Below are 19,478 nucleotides of genomic sequence, written 5' to 3' on the forward strand. Positions count from 1 at the left end.
AATTTATGCTACTGTAGACTTGACCTATAACTACTTCTATTTTATTCAAACACACCAAATAAAATTGTGGTAATATTAATTTAATTGAAAAGATTTTCCCCCTTTTCTCAGATTCACCAAATATCGCTGAAAGACTAACTGCGGACGAAAATGAATTCGGCACAAATGGACGGCACTGCGTTTAGCGGTCATGAAAGTTGGCTGCGGATTCAGCACCAAGGGAGTGGACAGCGCCGCGGTGCGGCCAGCTGTAAATGAGCTAAGATTGCAGCACCTGAGTTTGGTGTGGCTTTCCCATTATTTTATGGAGGATTTAAAGAGATTGATTGGTTACGGTTTTTTGTACACAAATGAAGCATTATAATTGTATGTTCTTCCTAATGTACACACACACACACACACACACACACACACACACTGAAACAGGACAGTTATCTAGAAAATATTTTATTATCATAATTTCTGTTGTTAAATACCCAATGGCAGAGTCGAGATATGGAAGAGACTCAATCAAAGTAGAATAAAGGACATTTATGATATGGCTCATATTTCCCAAACTGTATTAATATATCTTCTCAATATAATGCGCTGACAGTTCAAAATTGCATCAGTTAAAAATAAAATATTCCATTGGTAGAACAGTGAATTCCAAAAGATGTCCTCTATGGCTCACTCTCCAGTCTCAATGACCATGTCCTCCATCACTGTGGACTGTGTGAGCTGTCTCTATGAGATTAGTCTCTAGTGTGTAAACATATAGGCACTTTCTGTATGACTGGCCATTTGGCCTGTGGCCTGTGTGCAGTGGGGCAAACTGTAGAATAGGGCCTCGGTGGGCTGTAACAGTGGCTCCACTTCTCCTGCCCTCCTCTCCTCTCCTCTCCTTCCTCCGTTTCCCCAGGAGGGGCTATTTATTGCACATAACCTCGAATAAAAACAACATCAATGACAAAACCAAGACAACTTAAGAAAAGGATCACCATGTTAGATAATGTCTTGCAGTCCCTCTGCTTTTCATTGGTCTGTGTCTGTCAGTGCAGTCACCCCTTGGCCTCCTACTCCTCCTCTTCTTCCTTCTCCTCCTCCAGACCTAGACCTCGATGGTCTTGAAGTAGATGCGGGTGTAGATGGTGTCTAGCTGGCTGTGCAGGGCATGGAAGGAGGGCCGCTTGGAGGCCTCAGGGTTCCAGCACGCCAACATAATGCGATAGATGTTGGGGGGACATCTACTGGGACAAGACAACCTGTAGCCTGTCGACAGGAGCTCCAGCACCTCCTTATTGCTCTTTCCTGTGTGTGTGTGTGTGTGTGAGAGATCGAGAGCGAAAGAGGGAGAATAATAAATATTATTCAGAGGGAAATATTCAAAAGCATTTTTACAGATAGAGGTAATAGATTAACTGTAATGAGGATTGACTTTTCCTCTTGTGATATGTGTTGTATATGGTAAAAATAAGAATATTGTCTTGAAAAGATTTGACACACACACACACCGTCGTATGGCATCTTTCCTCGTGACATCATCTCATAGAGCAGCACACCAAAGGACCAGACGTCAGACTTGACAGAGAAGCGCTGGTAGAGAGCAGCCTCAGGGGCCGTCCATCTCACTGGGATCTTAGTGCTTCTGCTGGCTGTGTACACACTGTCCTACACACACACACACACACAGAGAGGGGGGACATATCCAACCATTTATGTTGACTAAGAATTTCTTCATATTCCCATGGAAATGTGCCCCAAAAAATAGCTTTTTAAGCAAGAATCCTTGCTTTATCTGAGAGTGAACAATTTCTCATTAACCAGGATAAGTAAGCCCAACATACAGTATATTTTTCTAAAGCATTAGTTTACCTATAGGTTCTCTCTCTTCATTTCTCCATACATTTCACATTCATGTCACATCCATTATATCCGTACCTTAATGATCCGTGCCAGTCCAAAGTCAGCCACCTTACAGACCAGGTCATCTCCCACCAGGATGTTCCTGGCCGCCAGGTCCCTGTGCACGATGTGTCGGTCCTCCAGGTAGGCCATGCCCTCGCCCACCTGGCTGCCCATGTAGATGAGGTGGGCAGAGGTCAGTACATGACCCTCCGGCGCTGGGAACAGCACAGGGAGCACACGGGTTAGGATCTGTCAAGCATTATAAGGTCTGCATAGTTACTCAACTGCTTTAACATGTACATTTATTAGTTTAAAACGTTTCAATCTCAAATGGATCTTTGTCAGGTCACCTGAGTTGGAGCTATTTAATATGCAAGCCCTATATTAGTCCTGCTATTACATTATTTTTTTCAGCCAAGCAACCAATGACTGATGAGGTTTTTGAATACTTATGTTATTGGTCAAGCATAATCATCTGTTAACACACACACACTGAATGCAATGTAAAGACTGCAGAACAGAGGGGAGGGTGTGACTGACTCACTGCCCAGGTAGGACTTGAGGCTGCCCTTGGTCATGAGCTCAGTGACGATGTAGACGGGCTCTCCTCTGGAACACAGGGCCAGCAGCTGGATTAGCTTGGGGTGGTGAAGGTTCTTTAGCGCCTGGACCTCCTTCACAAACTCATCCTGCTTAGTGTCCTCTGCAGGGGAGAGAGAAACAGAGAGACAGAGAGAGGCTGACATCAGTGCTGTCCAGGTAAGAGTTTATGTGATAAGGAGCTTAGGACTGACCCTATGAAGCATTATAATCCCTTTATGAACCATGTGAGGGCCCTGACCTGAATGGACTGACTCAAAGTTAGAGAGTATGTAATTGTGTGTTTTGTGCATGCATGCGTTCCTGCCTTTTAGAATGTTTTGCCATTGCAGCATTTGCCCATCTGCAGTATGTCTTTGAAAATAATTCCCTCATCAATTGTCACTCAAATATTTGCCACAATTCTGCTTGTAGTGTGCTGAATCATGTATAACACTGTAGTTAATATGATAGCAGCGAGAGCTAGCATGCTTACCTTGTTTGAGCATCTTGATGGCCACCTTCTTGTTCTGGTTGATCCACAGGGCCTCCCACACCTCTCCAAAGTGGCCCTCCCCCAGCTTCCTTTGCAGTTTAAACTCCTCCCGAGGACGCTCCCAGGGCTCCATGTCAAACAGCTCCCTCTGGGGACACCAACACTGTTACAAGCAGCCTCCATTAACTGGACACCACAACACTGTTACAGCCACACAGAACTCAGCTGTGCTTCATTTTGTTTGCCCAGTACAATGGAACCAATGAAATAGTCCCAAAAGTGCAAACTACAATGAAAATTATTACGCATGTCTGTCAAATAAAATACAATTGTATTTGTCACATGCGCCGAATACAACAGGTGTAGACTTTATCGTGAAATGCTTACTTATGAGCCCTTTCCCAAAAATGAGTTAAAAAGTAAGAAAATTAGCAAATAGAAATAGAAAATAGTAACACAATAGATAACAATAATGAGGCTTTATACAAGGACTACCGGTACCGTGTCAATGTGCAGGGGTACGAGGTAGTTGAGGTAAGAGGTAATATGTACATGTAGGTAGGGGTAAAAGTGGCTAGGCAATCAGGATAGATAATAAACAGAGTAGCAGCAGCGTATGGGAAGAGTGTATATGTGTGTGTGTGGCGTCAATATGCATGTGTGTGTGCAAAAAAGGGTTGTCACTAGTTACCACAGCCACAAGGTAAATATTGGTAATCGTAATCTTTTTTGAAAATTTAAGGTTAGGTATAAGGTTAGCATTGTGGTTAAGGTAGTGCAACTGTAGAATGTTTTGATGATCTGATGGCCCATGCCAAATCTTTTCAGCCTCTTGAGGGGGAAGAGGCGTTGTCGTGCCTTCTTCACGACTGTGTTGGTGTGTGCGGATCGTGTTAATTTCTTAGTGATGTGGACACAGAGGAACTTCAAGCTCTCGACCCGCTCCACTACAGCCCCGTCGTGTGTGTGTGTGTGTGTATATGATGCTCAGATGGCTTTAGTACATTCAAAGATAGGGAAGTTTCTTTAAAAACACAAGCTCTTTTAAAAAGACAAATGTATTATTTGATACTTAGACTCATAGATAATCAAGTGCTACAAAAGTAGTGTGTCAATCAATAAATGATCAATAAATAATCTACAAAGGATGATTTATATATACTTAAATGATTACCAAGTTTACATTGTGATCGTCTTGGCAAATCAAAATACACAACATCAATGGTTAAATAAAATAAAAAATACAAATGAAATGTAACATCTTCTCCTTTCAATCTCATGAATAGATGAACTTGAAATAAACAACTGGCTTTCTTTTCCAGAGACTCAGTCTACATGTTTGTGTGTTTCATACAACAACAAAATGAGGAAGCCACAGAAGTGTCAAAACTGCATTAAAGACATGCTAGTCTTCGTATGAGCTTCTCATGTACTCTTCTTTTTAGTCAAATTGAACATGGAGGACAACAATGATTTTGGCACAAATTAAACTACACCTACAATCAAATTGTGTATAAAATTGCAACAGTATCAGTCTAACTGCTAAGAAATATAAATGCAAATACTATAGAAATTCACAAATTGAAAAGCAGAAAATTATGAAATAAGAAATTGTGAAATAAAAAGGCCCTGTGTGTGTCTGCGGGGCTTTCCACAGCCTCTGACTCAGTCACATCATCTCTGCTGGGAAGGAAGAGAGAAGAGACCTGAATCACGGAGAGGTCTCCAGTAAAAACAGCCTGATCACTGCTACTACACTACCGCTTCTTGATTCCGTAATTATGTCAAAGTGAACAGATAATTTTGTATGTTTTGATTTCGGGGAATATGTGGGCCAAAAACTCTGGATGTGTGTTTGTGATCCGGGTGGTACACACACCTGCTGTGCACATGGCTCATCCAGAGGAACTCCTAGACTCCTGGAGTTGTTCTGGTGGTATTGGATTAGCTCCCCCAGAGTGGCGAAGGAAATCTTGTCTGACACAAGGAACGCCCCGATCGATGAACGCTGGATTCGGAAATGGAACACTTTCCCATCGTTTCTGGCTGTGGAGGAGAGGGCAAATATGATTTGACTGTTTTATATTTTACACATTTCAAAAAGTATTCCTTTTGAAATGTCTTCTGTCACACACACACTTGGCCAAAGTAATATTAGCAACAAGACATATGAGCATTGACTTGGACATTCCTCACTTGGCTAACAGTGGGTGATCAGATGAAGGTGGTTCTCAACTACGGAAGTACTTTATTGCCACCCATTGGTGAATGAACGGTTGCACTTCCTTTCCCACACATTTTTCCACTGGTATTTGTTTGCATACTATTTAATAGTGAAATTGTGTGGTAACAACATATAATTAAAAATGTGAACTCTATTTAATATAATACATGTAATTTAATAGGATCTCTGTGGGTAACAATGGGTCCTTTCTGCTATTTACTTCAATTAATTCAACAGAGCTACCCGGTAGGCTACCAAATGGTGCATATGGTGCTTGTGTTAATGAATTCCAAAGAAACAAACATGAAATTCACAGATTATTACCAAGTAATTAACATGTGACCATGCAATATGGGCTTACCGGAGATGGTGTATTCATCACTGTGGCTCTCGCTGATGCGCACCAGGAACGAGCCATCCTTATTCTGAGAAGCCAGGAGCAGTTTCTCAGCCTTCAGCCGGTTGATGTTCCCATAGTACCACCTCAACAGACGTAGACAGATGGATAGATGAACAGACAGACAGGGAAAGAGGAAGACAGACAAAAAAGAGACACATGCACAATTGCACACGGGAGCAGACAAGCGCAGACAAGATCACACACACCGACACACTCACACAATAAGCACGACAGGCTGGCGAGATTGGATGAACATGATGAGGTAGGCTAAATTATAAATCTTATATTGTCCCCTAAAAAACAACCGCATTGAACCCCCCGAATATCAATGTAATCTAATAATTGATCTATTTCTCATACTCAAGCTGCTTTGAGTGGAAAAGTAGGTGTGGTTCATAGGCTAGACTCCATTCAGAGAGTAAGGAAGGCTATTTACACTAAATATCAAGAATGGCTGCGGCTGTGCTGTGCTGCAAACACTAGGTACATTTCCATGACACTTAGGTTTCACCTGAAACTCTTGTCAGGTGCGGGTGTGAGCTGAGTTTAAAGATTATCATTTGTTTAAAACGTGTGTATCCACTGCTGTACCTCCCATAGAGTCGTTCCTAAAGCTACAACTTGACTGCAGTTGCACCAATCTGAGCACAAAGACAGGAACTTTATTTGGAAACGGTAGCCACATACATAAATGTAATACAGTGACATTGTTATACACTACAATGCTGTCAACTGTGCAGTAGTGAACATGAAGGAAGGGAGGGAGGGGTGCTGTGTCACTTCTGTCAACAAACACTGACATTATTTAATCTTAATTAGTTCTATTTGAAAGAATGATCATGCCAAATCTTGTTTTTGGAACCTAAAATAAAACATTATGTTAAAGATAGCCTACCCAGTAAGCAAAAATATGTTGAAAAAAACGTATAAAAGACGTACAGTGGGGAAAAAAAGTATTTAGTCAGCCACCAATTGTGCAAGTTCTCCCACTTAAAAAGATGAGAGAGGCCTGTAATTTTCATCATAGGTACACGTCAACTATGACAGACAAAATGAGGAAAAAAAATCCAAAAGATCACATTGTAGGATTTTTAATGAATTTATTAGCAAATTATGGTGGAAAATAAGTATTAGATCAATAACAAAAGTTTCTCAATACTTTGTTATATACCCTTTGTTGGCAATGACACAGGTCAAACATTTTCTGTAAGTCTTCACAAGGTTTTCACACACTGTTGCTGGTATTTTGGCCCATTCCTCCATGCAGATCTCCTCTAGAGCAGTGATGTTTTGGGGCTGTCGCTGGGCAACACGGACTTTCAACTCCCTCCAAAGATTTTCTATGGGGTTGAGATCTGGAGACTGGCTAGGCCACTCCAGGACCTTGAAATGCTTCTTACGAAGCCACTCCTTCGTTGCCCGGGCGGTGTGTTTGGGATCATTGTCATGCTGAAAGACCCAGCCACGTTTCATCTTCAATGCCCTTGCTGATGGAAGGGAGGTTTTCACTCAAAATCTCACGATACATGGCCCCATTCATTCTTTCCTTTACACGGATCAGTCGTCCTGGTCCCTTTGCAGAAAAACAGCCCCAAAGCATGATGTTTCCACCCCCATGCTTCCCAGTAGGTATGGTGTTCTTTGGATGCAACTCAGCATTCTTTGTCCTCCAAACACGACGAGTTGAGTTTTTACCAAAAAGTTCTATTTTGGTTTCATCTGACCATATGTGGTCCTCTGTAGCTCAGCTGGTAGAGCACGGCGCTTGTAACGCCAAGGTAGTGGGTTCGATCCCCAGGACCACCCATACACAAAAATGTATGCACGCATGACTGTAAGTCGCTTTGGATAAAAGCGTCTGCTAAATGGCATATTATTATTATTATTTATTATTATTATTATTATTATTCTCCCAATCCTCTTCTGGATCATCCAAATGCACTCTAGCAAACTTCAGACGGGCCTGGACATGTACTGGCTTAAGCAGGGGGACACGTCTGGCACTGCAGGATTTGAGTCCCTGGCGGCGTAGTGTGTTACTGATGGTAGGCTTTGATACTTTGGTCCAAGCTCTCTGCAGGTCATTCACTAGGTCCCCCGTGTGGTTCTGGGATTTTTGCTCACCGTTCTTGTGATCATTTTGCCCCACGGGTGAGATCTTGCGTGGAGCCCCAGATCGAGGGAGATTATCAGTGGTCTTGTATGTCTTCCATTTCCTAATAATTGCTCCCACAGTTGATTTCTTCAAACCAAGCTGCTTACCTATTGCAGATTCAGTCTTCCCAGCCTGGTGCAGGTCTACAATTTTGTTTCTGGTGTCCTTTGACAGCTCTTTGGTCTTGGCCATAGTGGAGTTTGGAGTGTGACTGTTTGAGGTTGTGGACAGGTGTCTTTTATACTGATAACAAGTTCAAACAGGTGCCATTAATACAGGTAACGAGTGGAGGACATAGTTGACGTGTACCTATGATGAAAATTACAGGCCTCTCTCATCTTTTTAAGTGGGAGAACTTGCACAATTGGTGGCTGACTAAATACTTTTCTTCCCCACTGTATCTTCCGGACGTAAAAAAATATGTATTTTCCGGATGTTGAAAATACGTATTTTCCGTACGTTAAAAGGGGTTTTAAAATTATAGTTGAATTTTTTTTCCAGACGTTCAGATCAGGTTGATCTTCGGTTCCGAATGAACGTTGGAAATACATCATTTACAGACGTTGAAAATACTTATTTTTTGGTCATTGATTCTATGGCCAAATTTCAACAGCACGTACTGAAGATTGTTAAATATAATATTTATTATCGCTCCCATCTGTCAACTGCACTTACAGCGCATTCGGAATGTATTCAGACCCCTTTTTCCACATTTTGTTACGTTACAGCCTTATTATAAAATTGATTAAATTGTTATTTTCCCTCAATCAATCTACATACAATACCCCAAAATAATGAAGCAAAAACAGGTTTTTAATAAAAAAACAAATATTACATTGACATTAGGATTCAGACCTTTTCCTCAGTACTTTGTTGAAGCACGTTTGGCAGCAATTACAGCCTCAAGTCTTCTTGGGTATGACGCTACAAGCTTGACACACCTGTATTTGGGGAGTTTCTCCCATTCTTCTCTGCAGATCCTCTCCAGCTCTGTCAGGTTGGATGGGGAGCGTCGCTGCACAGCTATTTTCAGGTCTCTCCAGAGATGTTCGATCGGGTTCAAGTCCGGGCTCTGGCTGGGCCACTCGAGGACATTCAGAGACTTGTCCCGAAGCCACTCCTGCGTTGTCTCGGCTGTGTGCTTTGGGTCGTTTGTGCTGTTGGAAGGTGAACCTTCACCCCAGTCTGAGGTCCTGAGCACTTTGGAGCAGGTTTTCATCAAGGATCTCTCTGTACTTTGCTCCGTTCATCTTTCCCTCTATCCTGACTAGCCTCCCAGTCCCTGCCGCTGAAAAACATCCCCATAGCATGATGCTGCCACCACCATGCTTCACCGTAGGGATGGTGCCAGGTTTCCTCCAGACGTGACGCTTGGCATTCAGGCCAAAGAGTTCAATCTTTGTTTTATCAAACCAGAGAATCTTGTTTCTCATGGTCTGAGAGTCCTTTAGGTGCCTTTTGGCAAACTCCAAGCGGGCTGTAATGTGCCTTTTACTGGGGAGTGGCTTCCGTGTGGTCACTCTACCATAAAGGCCTGATTGGTGGAGTGCTGCAGAGATGGTTGTCCTTTTGGAAGGTTCTCCCATCTCCACAGAGGAACTCTGGAGCTCTGTCAGAGTGAACATCGGGTTCTTGGTCACCTCCCTGACCAAGGCCCTTCTCCCCCAATTGCTCAGTTTGTCCGGGCAGCCAGCACTAGGATGAGTCTTTGTTGTTCCAAACTTCTTCCATTTAAGAATGATGGAGGCCACTGTGTTCTTGGGGACCTTCAATGCTGCAGAAATATTTTGGTACCCTTCCCCAGATCTGTGCCTCGACACAATCCTGTCTCGGCGCTCTACGGACAATTCCTTCGACCTCATGGCATAGTTTTTGCTCTGACATGCACTGTCAACTATGGGACCTTATATAGACAGGCGTGTGCCTTTCCAGATCATGTTCAATCAATTGAATTTACCACAGGTGGACTCCAATCCAGTTGTAGAAACATCTCAAGGATGATCAATGGAAACAGGATGCGCTTGAGCTCAATTTCGAGTCTCATAGCAAAGGGTCTGAATATTTGTTTTTTATTTTTAATAAATTTGCAAACATTTATAAAAACTTGTTTTCGCTTTGTCATTATGAGGTATTGTGTGTAGATTGATGAGGGACAAAATGTGTTTAATCCATTTTAGAATAAGGCTGTAACGTAATAAAATGTGGAAAAAGGGAAGGGGTCTGAATACTTTCCGAATGCACTGTGTGTGTGTGTGTGTGTGTATTATATATATATATACATACACACACACTGAACAAAAATATAAACGCAACATGTAAAGTGTTGGTCCCATGTTACATGAGCTAAAATAAAAGATCCCAGACATGTTCCATACACACAAAAAGCTTATTTCGCTCAAATTTGGTGCCCACATTTGTTTACATCCCTGTTAGTGATCATTTCTACTTTGCCAATATAATCCACCTGACAGGTGTGGCATATCAATAAGATGATTAAACAGCATGATCATTACACAGGTGCACCTTGTGCTGGGGACAATAAAAGGCCACTCTAAAATGTGCGGTTTTGTCACACAACACAATGCCACAGATGTCTCAAGTTTTGAGGGAGCGTGTAATTGGCATGCAGGAATGTCCACCAGAGCTGTTGCCAGATAATGTAATGTTAATTTCTCTACCATAAGCTGCCTCCAACGTCGTTTTAGAGAATTTGGCAATACAGTTGAAGTCGGAAGTTTACATACACCTTAGCCAAATCCATTTAAACTCAGTTTTTCACAATTCCTGACATTTAATCCTAGTAAAAATTCCCTGTCTTAGGTCAGTTAGGATCACCACTTTATTTTAAGAATGTGAAATGTCAGAATAATAGTAGAGAGAATTATTTATTTCAGCTTTTATTTCTTTCATCACATTCCCAGTGGGTCAGAAGTTTACATACACTCAATTAGTATTTGGTAGCATTGCCTTTAAATTGTTTAACTTGGGTCAAACGTTTTGGGTAGCCTTCCACAAGCTTCCCACAATAAGTTGGGTGAATTTTGGCCCATTCCTCCTGACAGAGCTGGTGTAACGGAGTCAGGTTTGTAGGCCTCCTTGCTCGCACACGCTTTTTCAGTTCTGCCCACAAATGTTCTATAGGATTGAGCTCAGGGCTTTGTGATGGCCACTCTAATACCTTGACTTTGTTGTCCTTAAGCCATTTTGCCACAACTTTGGAAGTATGCTTGGGGTCATTGTCCATTTGGAAGACCCATTAGCGACCAAGCTTTAACTTCCTGACTGATGTCTTGAGATGTTGCTTCAATATATCCACATAATTTTCCTTCCTCATGATGCCATCTATTTTGTGAAGCGCACCAGTCCCTCCTGCAGTAAAGCACCCGCACAGCATGATGCTGCCACCCCCGTGCTTCACGGTTGGGATGGTGTTCTTCGGCTTGCAAGCAACCCCCTTTTTCCTCCAAACATAACGATGGTCATTATGGGCAAACAGTTCTATTTTTGTTTCATCAGACCAGAGGACATTTCTCCAAAAAGTAAGATCTTTGTCCCCATGTGCAGATGCAAACCTTAGTCTGGCTTTTTTATGGCGGTTTTGGAGCAGTGGCTTCTTCCTTGCTGAGCGGCCTTTCAGGTTATGTCGATATAGGACTCGTTTTACTGTGGATATAAATACTTTTGTACCTGTTTCCTCCAGCATCTTCACAAGGTCCTTTGCTGCTGTTCTGGGATTGATTTGCACTTTTCCACCAAAGTACGTTCATCTCTAGGAGACAGAATGTGTCTCCTTCCTGAGCGGTATGACGGCTGCGTGGTCCCATGGTGTTTATACTTGCGTACTATTATTTGTACAGATGAACGTGGTACCTTCAGGCGTTTGGAAATTGCTCCCAAGGATGAACCAGACTTGTGGAGGTCTACAATTTTTTTTCAGAGATATTGGCTGATTTCTTTTGATTTTCCCATGATGTCAAGCAAATAGGTACTGAGTTTGAAGGTAGGCCTTGAAATACATCCACAGGTACCACCTCCAATTGACTCAAATGATGTCAATTAGCCTATCAGAAGCTTCTAAGGCCATGACATCATTTTCTGGAATTTTCCAAGCTGTTTAAAGGCACAGTCAACGTAGTGTATGTAAACTTCTGACCCACTGGAATTGTAATACAGTGAATTATAAGTGAAATAATCTGTTTCTAAACTATTGTTGGAAATAGTACTTGTGTCCTGCACAAAGTAGATGTCCTAACCGACTTGCCAAAACTATAGTTTGTTAACAAGAAATTTGTGGAGTGGTTGAAAAACGAGTTTTAATGACTCCAACCTAAGTGTATGTAAACTTCCGACTTCAACTGTACGTCCAACCGGCCTCACAACCGCACACCATGTGTAACCCTGCCAGCCAAGGACCTCCACATCCAGCATCTTCACCTGCGGGATCGTCTGAAACCAGCCACCCGGACAGCTGATGAAACTGAGGAGTATTTCTGTCTGTAATAAAGCCCTTTTTTGAGGGAAAACTCATTCTGATTGGCTGGGCCTGGCTCCCCAGTGGGAGCCTTTGCCCTCTTAGGCCCACCCATGGCTGCGCCCCTGCCCAGTCATGTGAAATCCATAGATTAGGGCCTAATACATTTATTTTCAATTGACTGAGTTCCTTATATGAACTGTAACTCAGCAAAATCGTTGAAATTGTTGCATGTTGCATTTATACTTTTGTTCAGTATATATATATATATATATATATATATATATTAAAATAATTTCTGGGATGGTAGAAACAATTCTGTGTAAACTTAAATGACTAAAACCAGATAAAAGTATGTAGAAAAGATAATAAAACTATATATTTATTTATTTATTTATATAAGACAATCTTTGAGAAGTAACAATCACCAAAATAAAAACTAGACAGTCAGGGAGAATCAAAAATGCAAAAAATGTCATGGCATAGGGCCCCCATTGATTTTGTTATAATGTTGAGTCACTCAGCATAAGAACATGGTATAAGACATGGTAAAACGTGTAGAATTGCAGGAAGTTTGCTTTAAAATCAAAACATTTCTCAGCTCCATTGCAAAATGTGTAGAATTGCATGGAAATTAGCTTTAAAACTGAAATGTTTTCTCTCAGCCCCACGACAAAATGTGTAGATTTGCAGGAAACTAACTTCTAAACTGTAAAATGTTCTCTATGCCGCATGGCAAAACGTGTAGAATTGCTGGAAATTAGCTTTAAAACAGCAAAAAGTTGGCTGCAGAGTCCACTATCCCCCCCCCCACTAACTTTGCCACCGCTGCTGAAAAAAATCCTAGGGGAAACACTGCACTGAATTGTGAGTCGCTCTGGATAAGTGCACCTGCTGAATGACCAACATTTTTATTTAAAAAACAAACACTTGCAAAGCATGCAGGGTATTATTCTAATGAACCCCACCCACAAACAAGTAGAAATTTGGTCGGTCCGGACCAGACCAAATCTGAACGAATCATAGACGTCTTGGCTATGTTTCACAAGTTGAACAGCACAGTACGGTACGGCACAGTTCAGTACGGTACAGGACAGTAGAGTTTTATTCAGTAGAGTCCAGTACAATATGGTACAGTAGTTTAATTCAGTAGAGTAGAGTACAGTGTAGTTTAATTCAGTAGAGTAGAGTTCAGTACAGTTTAGTTCAGTAGAGTACACTATGCTGTACTATACTCTACTGAACTATACTTTTCTTTTATTGTACTCTACTAATTAAACTGTACTGTACCATACTGTACTCTACTGTGCTCTACTGTACTGAACTATACTTTACTTTTCTTTACTGTATTGTACTCTGCTGTGCTCTACTGTACTGTACTGTGCTGTACTGTGCTGTCCAAACTTGTGAACCATAGATGTCTCTGATTGGTTCAGATTTGGTCCGGCTCATCGAACATCTCATTCCAAAATCATGGGGATTAATATGGAGTCTGTCCCCCCTTTGCTGCTATAACAGCCTCCACTCTTCTGGGAAGGCTTTCCACTAGATGTTGGAACATTGCTGCGGGGACTTGCTTCCATTCAACCACAAGAGCATTAGTGAGGTCGAAACACTGATGTTGGGCGATTAGGCCTGGCTCGCAGTCGGTGTTCCAATTCATCCCAAAGGATTTCGATGGGGTTGAGGTCAGGGCTCTGTACAGGCCAGTCAAGTTCTTCCACTCCGATCTCGACAAACCATTTCTGTATGGACCTCACTTTGTGCACGGGGGCATTGTTATGCTGAAACAGGAAAGGGCCTTCCCCAAACTGTTGCCACAAAGTTGGAAGCACAGAATCGTCTAGAATGTAATTGTATGCTGTAGCGTTAAGATTTCCCTTCACTGGAACTAAGGGGCCTAGCCCGAACCATGAAAAACAGCCCCAGACCATTCTTCCTCCTCCACCAAACTTTACAGTTGGCACTATGCATTTTAGTGGAGGCTGCTGAGTGGAGAACGGCTCATAATAATGTCCGGAACGGTGCAAATGGAATGGCATCAAACACATGGAAACCATGTGTTTGATGCCATTCCACTTATTCCACACCAGCCATTACCATGAGCCCATCCTCCCCAATTAAGGTGCCACCAACCTCTGATGCATTGGGGCTGGTAGCATTCTCCTGGCATCTGCCAAACCCAGATTCGTCCGTCGGTCTGCCAGATGGTGAAGCGTAATTCATCACTCCAGAGAACGTGTTTCCACTGCACCAGAGTCCAATGGCGGCGAGCTTTACACCACTCTAGCCAATGATTGGCGTTGCGCATGGTGATCTTAGGCTTGTGTGCGGCTGCTCGACCATGGAAACCCATGTTATGAAGCTCCCGACGAACAGTTCTTGTGCTGACGTTGCTTCCAGAGGCAGTTTGGAACTCGGTAGTGAGTGTTGCAACCGAGGATATAGGATTTTTACGCGCTAAGCGCATCAGCACCGTTCTGTGCGCTTGTGTGGCCTAACACTTCACGGCAGAGCCGTTGTTGCTCCTAGAAGTTTCCACTTAACAATAACAGCACTTACAGTTGACCGGGGCAGCTCTAGCAGGGCAGAAATTTGACGAACTGACTTGTTGGAAAGTTGGCATCCTATTACGGTGCCACATTGAAAGTCACTGAGCTCTTCAGTAAAGCCATTCTACTGCCAATGTTTGTCTATGGAGATTGCATGGCGTTGTGCTCAATTTTATACACCTGTCAGCAACGGGTGTGGCTGAAATAGCCAAATTCATTAATTTGAAGGGCTGTCCACAAACTTTTGTATATATAGTGTATGTTTTAGCCAAATCAAGGCCCTTCCAGATATAGCTGCAGGAAGATGTTGCAGAGTGCTGCATTTTTTTTGCCCGAGCTATGCTAAAGAAGGCTATATTTGTCCTCTAATACAGGACTAGTAAAAGGCACAGCCCACTACTTTTGTGAAGAAAAAAATGTAATAATAATAATTCTAATTTTTCAGCAGCACCCCCTACTTCCCGCGGCTATGGGTCCTGAAATCAATTAAGGCCGGTCCAGATCATACCAAAAAAAGACAGCTGGTCCAAACAGGACCAAAAGAATACGTCCAAAAGACGTCGCTGTCGGTTCATGCTTAGCGGGATACCTTCTTGGTAAACCTGGAAGGTTAAACATGATCCTACACAATATGGTGGACAATAGCCAATCAAACCCGAAACGAGTGAATGAAACATGGTGAAATCTCAACTGCATATTATGAATGAAACAATAATTAGGTTGCCCGCGCGCATAGACGCGCCACTCACTTGTGATTAGCGAACTCGTCCTGTAGAATGGCCACATATGTAGCCGGGACAAGTCCGGACTCCATCGAACCGGTAAGTTTTTTGGCAAGCACATAATCCCCCCTCTTTTCTATTACTGACAGCTTGTCACCTTCCTTGATAGTCAGCTCTTCCTCGCTCCTGGCTTCGAAATCGAAAAGAGCCGCATAGAGCTGAGTCTGTTTCTTCTTGGGTGACGGGGCACGGATATCACCTGAAATAGTGGGGATTTCGGCTGGTCGGGTCATATTTGGGTAATGGAATTCGGGCCATATCCAGTTCCATAGTCGACTAAAGCAGGGCATGCAACTACGACAACAACCTTCCATCCCAAGCCAGTCGCCGAGGTATCCAGTTTATTTTAGGGAACCACGACACTACGACGCGAAAATAAATGTGTTAATAGGAAAGCCAGAGGCCTATACAGTTTCGAGACGTCTTCGAGCTGCCCTTTATCTCCTTCACAGCAAACATAGTGCTGCATCAGCGATAAATAGGTTGATAATCAGGAGAAACCTGTTTTATGTTGAGATGGATCAGGGACACAATACTGTTGGCCGTGGGAATGCGGAAACGACATATTGTAGAGAGGAGACGATATCCATGTCCAATTGTGCCCACATTGGTCCTCAGTCATTTGCCAAGTGCGCCTAAAAAATAGGAAATAGCCTACCTATACTTGTCCTCCAATGAATGATAACCAAATACCGCATCTCTCTGGAATACGGTCAAAATCTCTGCACTGCAAGTGGCATTTGCTGAGCCAGGTCCACGAAATGCGTGCAGTCCCAGGGTTTTGGTTTGGAACACTAGACATTTCCCGCTGTCGCTACATCTGTGAACCTGTCCGCCTGCTGCTCGTGCTTGTCTATTAAATCAACAACACCCCAGTCCATCTACTATACCCTTGACTCTGGTGCAAGTGATCTAGTCGCAAGTGATCTAGTCAGTGCGTATAGGCAACACCCATGGTTTTTAATTCCCTATCGATTATACATAATTCCCTTTATCAAATTAATATACTAATAAATGTTTTTCTTAGCTTAGTTTTACTGTTAAAAAATAAAGATGCTGGTAACACAATTATAACATTTTGGTTACCACAGTGTATAATGTAGAGGTAGGCTATATAAATATGGTAATGGTGTACACCTCAATTCCTCATTGGTTTGTAAATATATTGCTATAATTTGATTTCCTGTAATCAAATCAAATCAAATCGAATTTGTCACATATACGTGTTTAGCAGATGTTATAGCAGGTGTAGTGAAATGCTTGTGCTTCTAGCTCCGACAGTGCAGTAATATCTAACAAGTAATATCTAACAATTTCACAACATATACCCAATACACACAAAACTAGTAAGGAATGGAATTTGAGAAAATATACATATGGACAAGCAATGACAGAGCAGCATGGACTAAGATACAGTAGAATATTATAGAATAGAATGCAGTATATACATATGAGATGAGTAGTGCAAGATATGTAAACATTATTAAAGTGACTGTAAACATTATTAAAGTGACTAGTGTTCAATTTCTTAAAGTGGCCAGTGATTTCAATAGGCAGCAGCAGCCTCTAATGTGCTAATGATGGCTATTTAACAGTCTGATGGCCTTGAGATAGAAGCTGTTTTTCATTCTCTCGGTCCCAGCTTTGATGCACCTGTACTGACCTCGCCTTCTGGATGATAGTGGGGTGAACAGGCAGTGGCTCGGGTAGTTGATGTCCTTGATTATCTTTTTGACCTTCCTGTGACATCAGGTGCTGTATGTGTCTTGGAGGGCGAGTAGTTTGCCCCCAAAAATGCGTGCAGTTGCCGTACCAGGTGGTGATACAGCCCGACAGGATGCTCTCAATTGTGCATCTGTAAAAGTTTGTGAGGGTTTTCGGTGCCTAGCCAAATTTCTTCAGCCTCCTGAGGTTGAAGAGGCTCTGTTGCGCCTTCTTCACCACACTGTCTGCGTGGGTGGACCATTTCAGTTTGTCGGTGATGTGTACGCCAAGGAACTTGAAGCTTTCCACCTTCTCCACTTCGGTCCCGTCGATGTGGATAGGGGGGTGCACACTCTGCTGTTTCCTGAAGTCCACGATCATCTCCTTTGTTTTGTTGATGTTGAGTGACAGGTTATTTTCCTGGCACCACACTCCCAGAGCCCTCACCTCCTCCCTGTAGGCGGTCTCGTCATTGTTGGTAATCAAGCCTACTACTGTTGTGTCGTCTGCAAACTTGATGATTGAATTGGAGGCGTGCTTGGCCACGCAGTCATGGGTGAACGGGGAGTACAGGAGGGGGCTGAGCACGCACCCTTGTGGGGCCCCAGTGTTGAGGATCAGCGAAGTGGAGATGTTGTTTCCTACCTTCACCACCTGGGGGAGGCCCGTCAGGAAGTCCAGGACCCAGTTGCACAGGGCGGGGTTCAGACCCAGGGCCTCGAGCTTAATGATGAGCTTGGATGGTACTATGGTGTTGAATGCTGAGCTATAGTCAATGAACATCATTCTTACATAGGTATTCCTCTTGTCCAGTTGGGATAGAGCAGTGTGATGGCGATTGCAATGAACACAATATAAATGTAAACGTATAGCCTACAATATAGCATTCATCTGTCAGTAGAGTACATGTTATCTTGGCCAGGTCACAGTTGTAAATGAGAACTTGTTCTCAACTGGCTTACCTGGTTAAATAAAGGTGAAATAAAATAAAAAAACATTATGTTGTGCAATTTACTGTATATAACAACAAAACAATACAACATATCCACTAAAGGTAATACTTATACATATACACTGCTCAAAAAAATAAAGGGAACACTAAAATAACACATCTTAGATCTGAATGAATGAAATAATCTTATTAAATAATTTTCTCTTTACATAGTTGAATGTGCTGACAACAAAATCACACAAAAATTATCAATGGAAATCAAATGTATCAACCCATGGAGGTCTGGATTTGGAGTCACCCTCAAAATGAAAGTGGAAAACCACACTACAGGCTGATCCAACTTTGATGTAATGTCCTTAAAACAAGTCAAAATGAGGCTCAGTAGTGTGTGTGGCCTCCACGTGCCTGTATGATCTCCCTACAACGCCTGGGCATGCTCCTGATGAGGTGGCGGATGGTCTCCTGAGGGATCTCCTCCCAGACCTGGACTAAAGCATCCGCCAACTCCTGGACAGTCTGTGGTGCAACGTGGCGTTGGTGGATGGAGCGAGACATGATGTCCCAGATGTGCTCAATTGGATTCAGGTCTGGGGAACGGGCGGGCCAGTCCATAGCATCAATGCCTTCCTCTTGCAGGAACTGCTGACACACTCCAGCCACATGAGGTCTAGCATTGTCTTGCATTAGGAGGAACCCAGGGCCAACCGCACCAGCATATGGTCTCACAAGGGGTCTGAGGATCTCATCTCGGTACCTAATGGCAGTCAGGCTACCTCTGGCGAGCACATGGAGGGCTGTGCGGCCCCCCAAAGAAATGCCACCCCACACCATGACTGACCTACCGCCAAACCGGTCATGCTGGAGGATGTTGCAAGCAGCAGAACGTTCTCCACTGCGTCTCCAGACTCGGTCACGTCTGTCACGTGCTCAGTGTGAACCTGCTTTCATCTGTGAAGAGCACAGGGCGCCAGTGGCGAATTTGCCAATCTTGGTGTTCTCTGGCAAATGCCAAATGTCCTGCACGGTGTTGGGCTGTAAGCACAACCCCCACCTGTGGACGTCGGGCCCTCATACCACCCTCATGGAGTCTGTTTCTGACCGTTTGAGCAGACACATGCACATTTGTGGCCTGCTGGAGGTCATTTTGCAGGGCTCTGGCAGTGCTCCTCCTGCTCCTCCTTGCACAAAGGCGGAGGTAGCAGTCCTGCTGCTGGGTTGTTGCCCTCCTACGGCCTCCTCCACGTCTCCTGATGTACTGGCCTGTCTCCTGGTAGCG

At 43.2% G+C, this 19,478-nt stretch overlaps 1 protein-coding gene across 1 annotated transcript; it reads right to left on the reverse strand.

The window, feature by feature from the left end:
• Positions 1 to 431: 431 nt before the first annotated feature.
• LOC121545508 (tyrosine-protein kinase SRK3-like) lies at positions 432 to 16,382 on the reverse strand. The gene is made up of 8 exons (XM_041856083.2): positions 15,514 to 16,382; positions 5,548 to 5,669; positions 4,842 to 5,008; positions 2,963 to 3,110; positions 2,432 to 2,590; positions 1,921 to 2,102; positions 1,494 to 1,650; positions 432 to 1,290 (listed from the first exon to the last, which is right to left on the reverse strand). Exons 1-8 carry the CDS (start codon positions 15,858 to 15,860, stop codon positions 1,091 to 1,093), a joined length of 1,482 nt encoding a protein of 493 aa, XP_041712017.2. The 5' UTR covers positions 15,861 to 16,382; the 3' UTR covers positions 432 to 1,090.
• Positions 16,383 to 19,478: the final 3,096 nt, after the last annotated feature.

This window comes from Coregonus clupeaformis, chromosome 30 (genome assembly GCF_020615455.1).
Source record: "Coregonus clupeaformis isolate EN_2021a chromosome 30, ASM2061545v1, whole genome shotgun sequence".
NCBI lineage: Eukaryota > Metazoa > Chordata > Actinopteri > Salmoniformes > Salmonidae > Coregonus > Coregonus clupeaformis.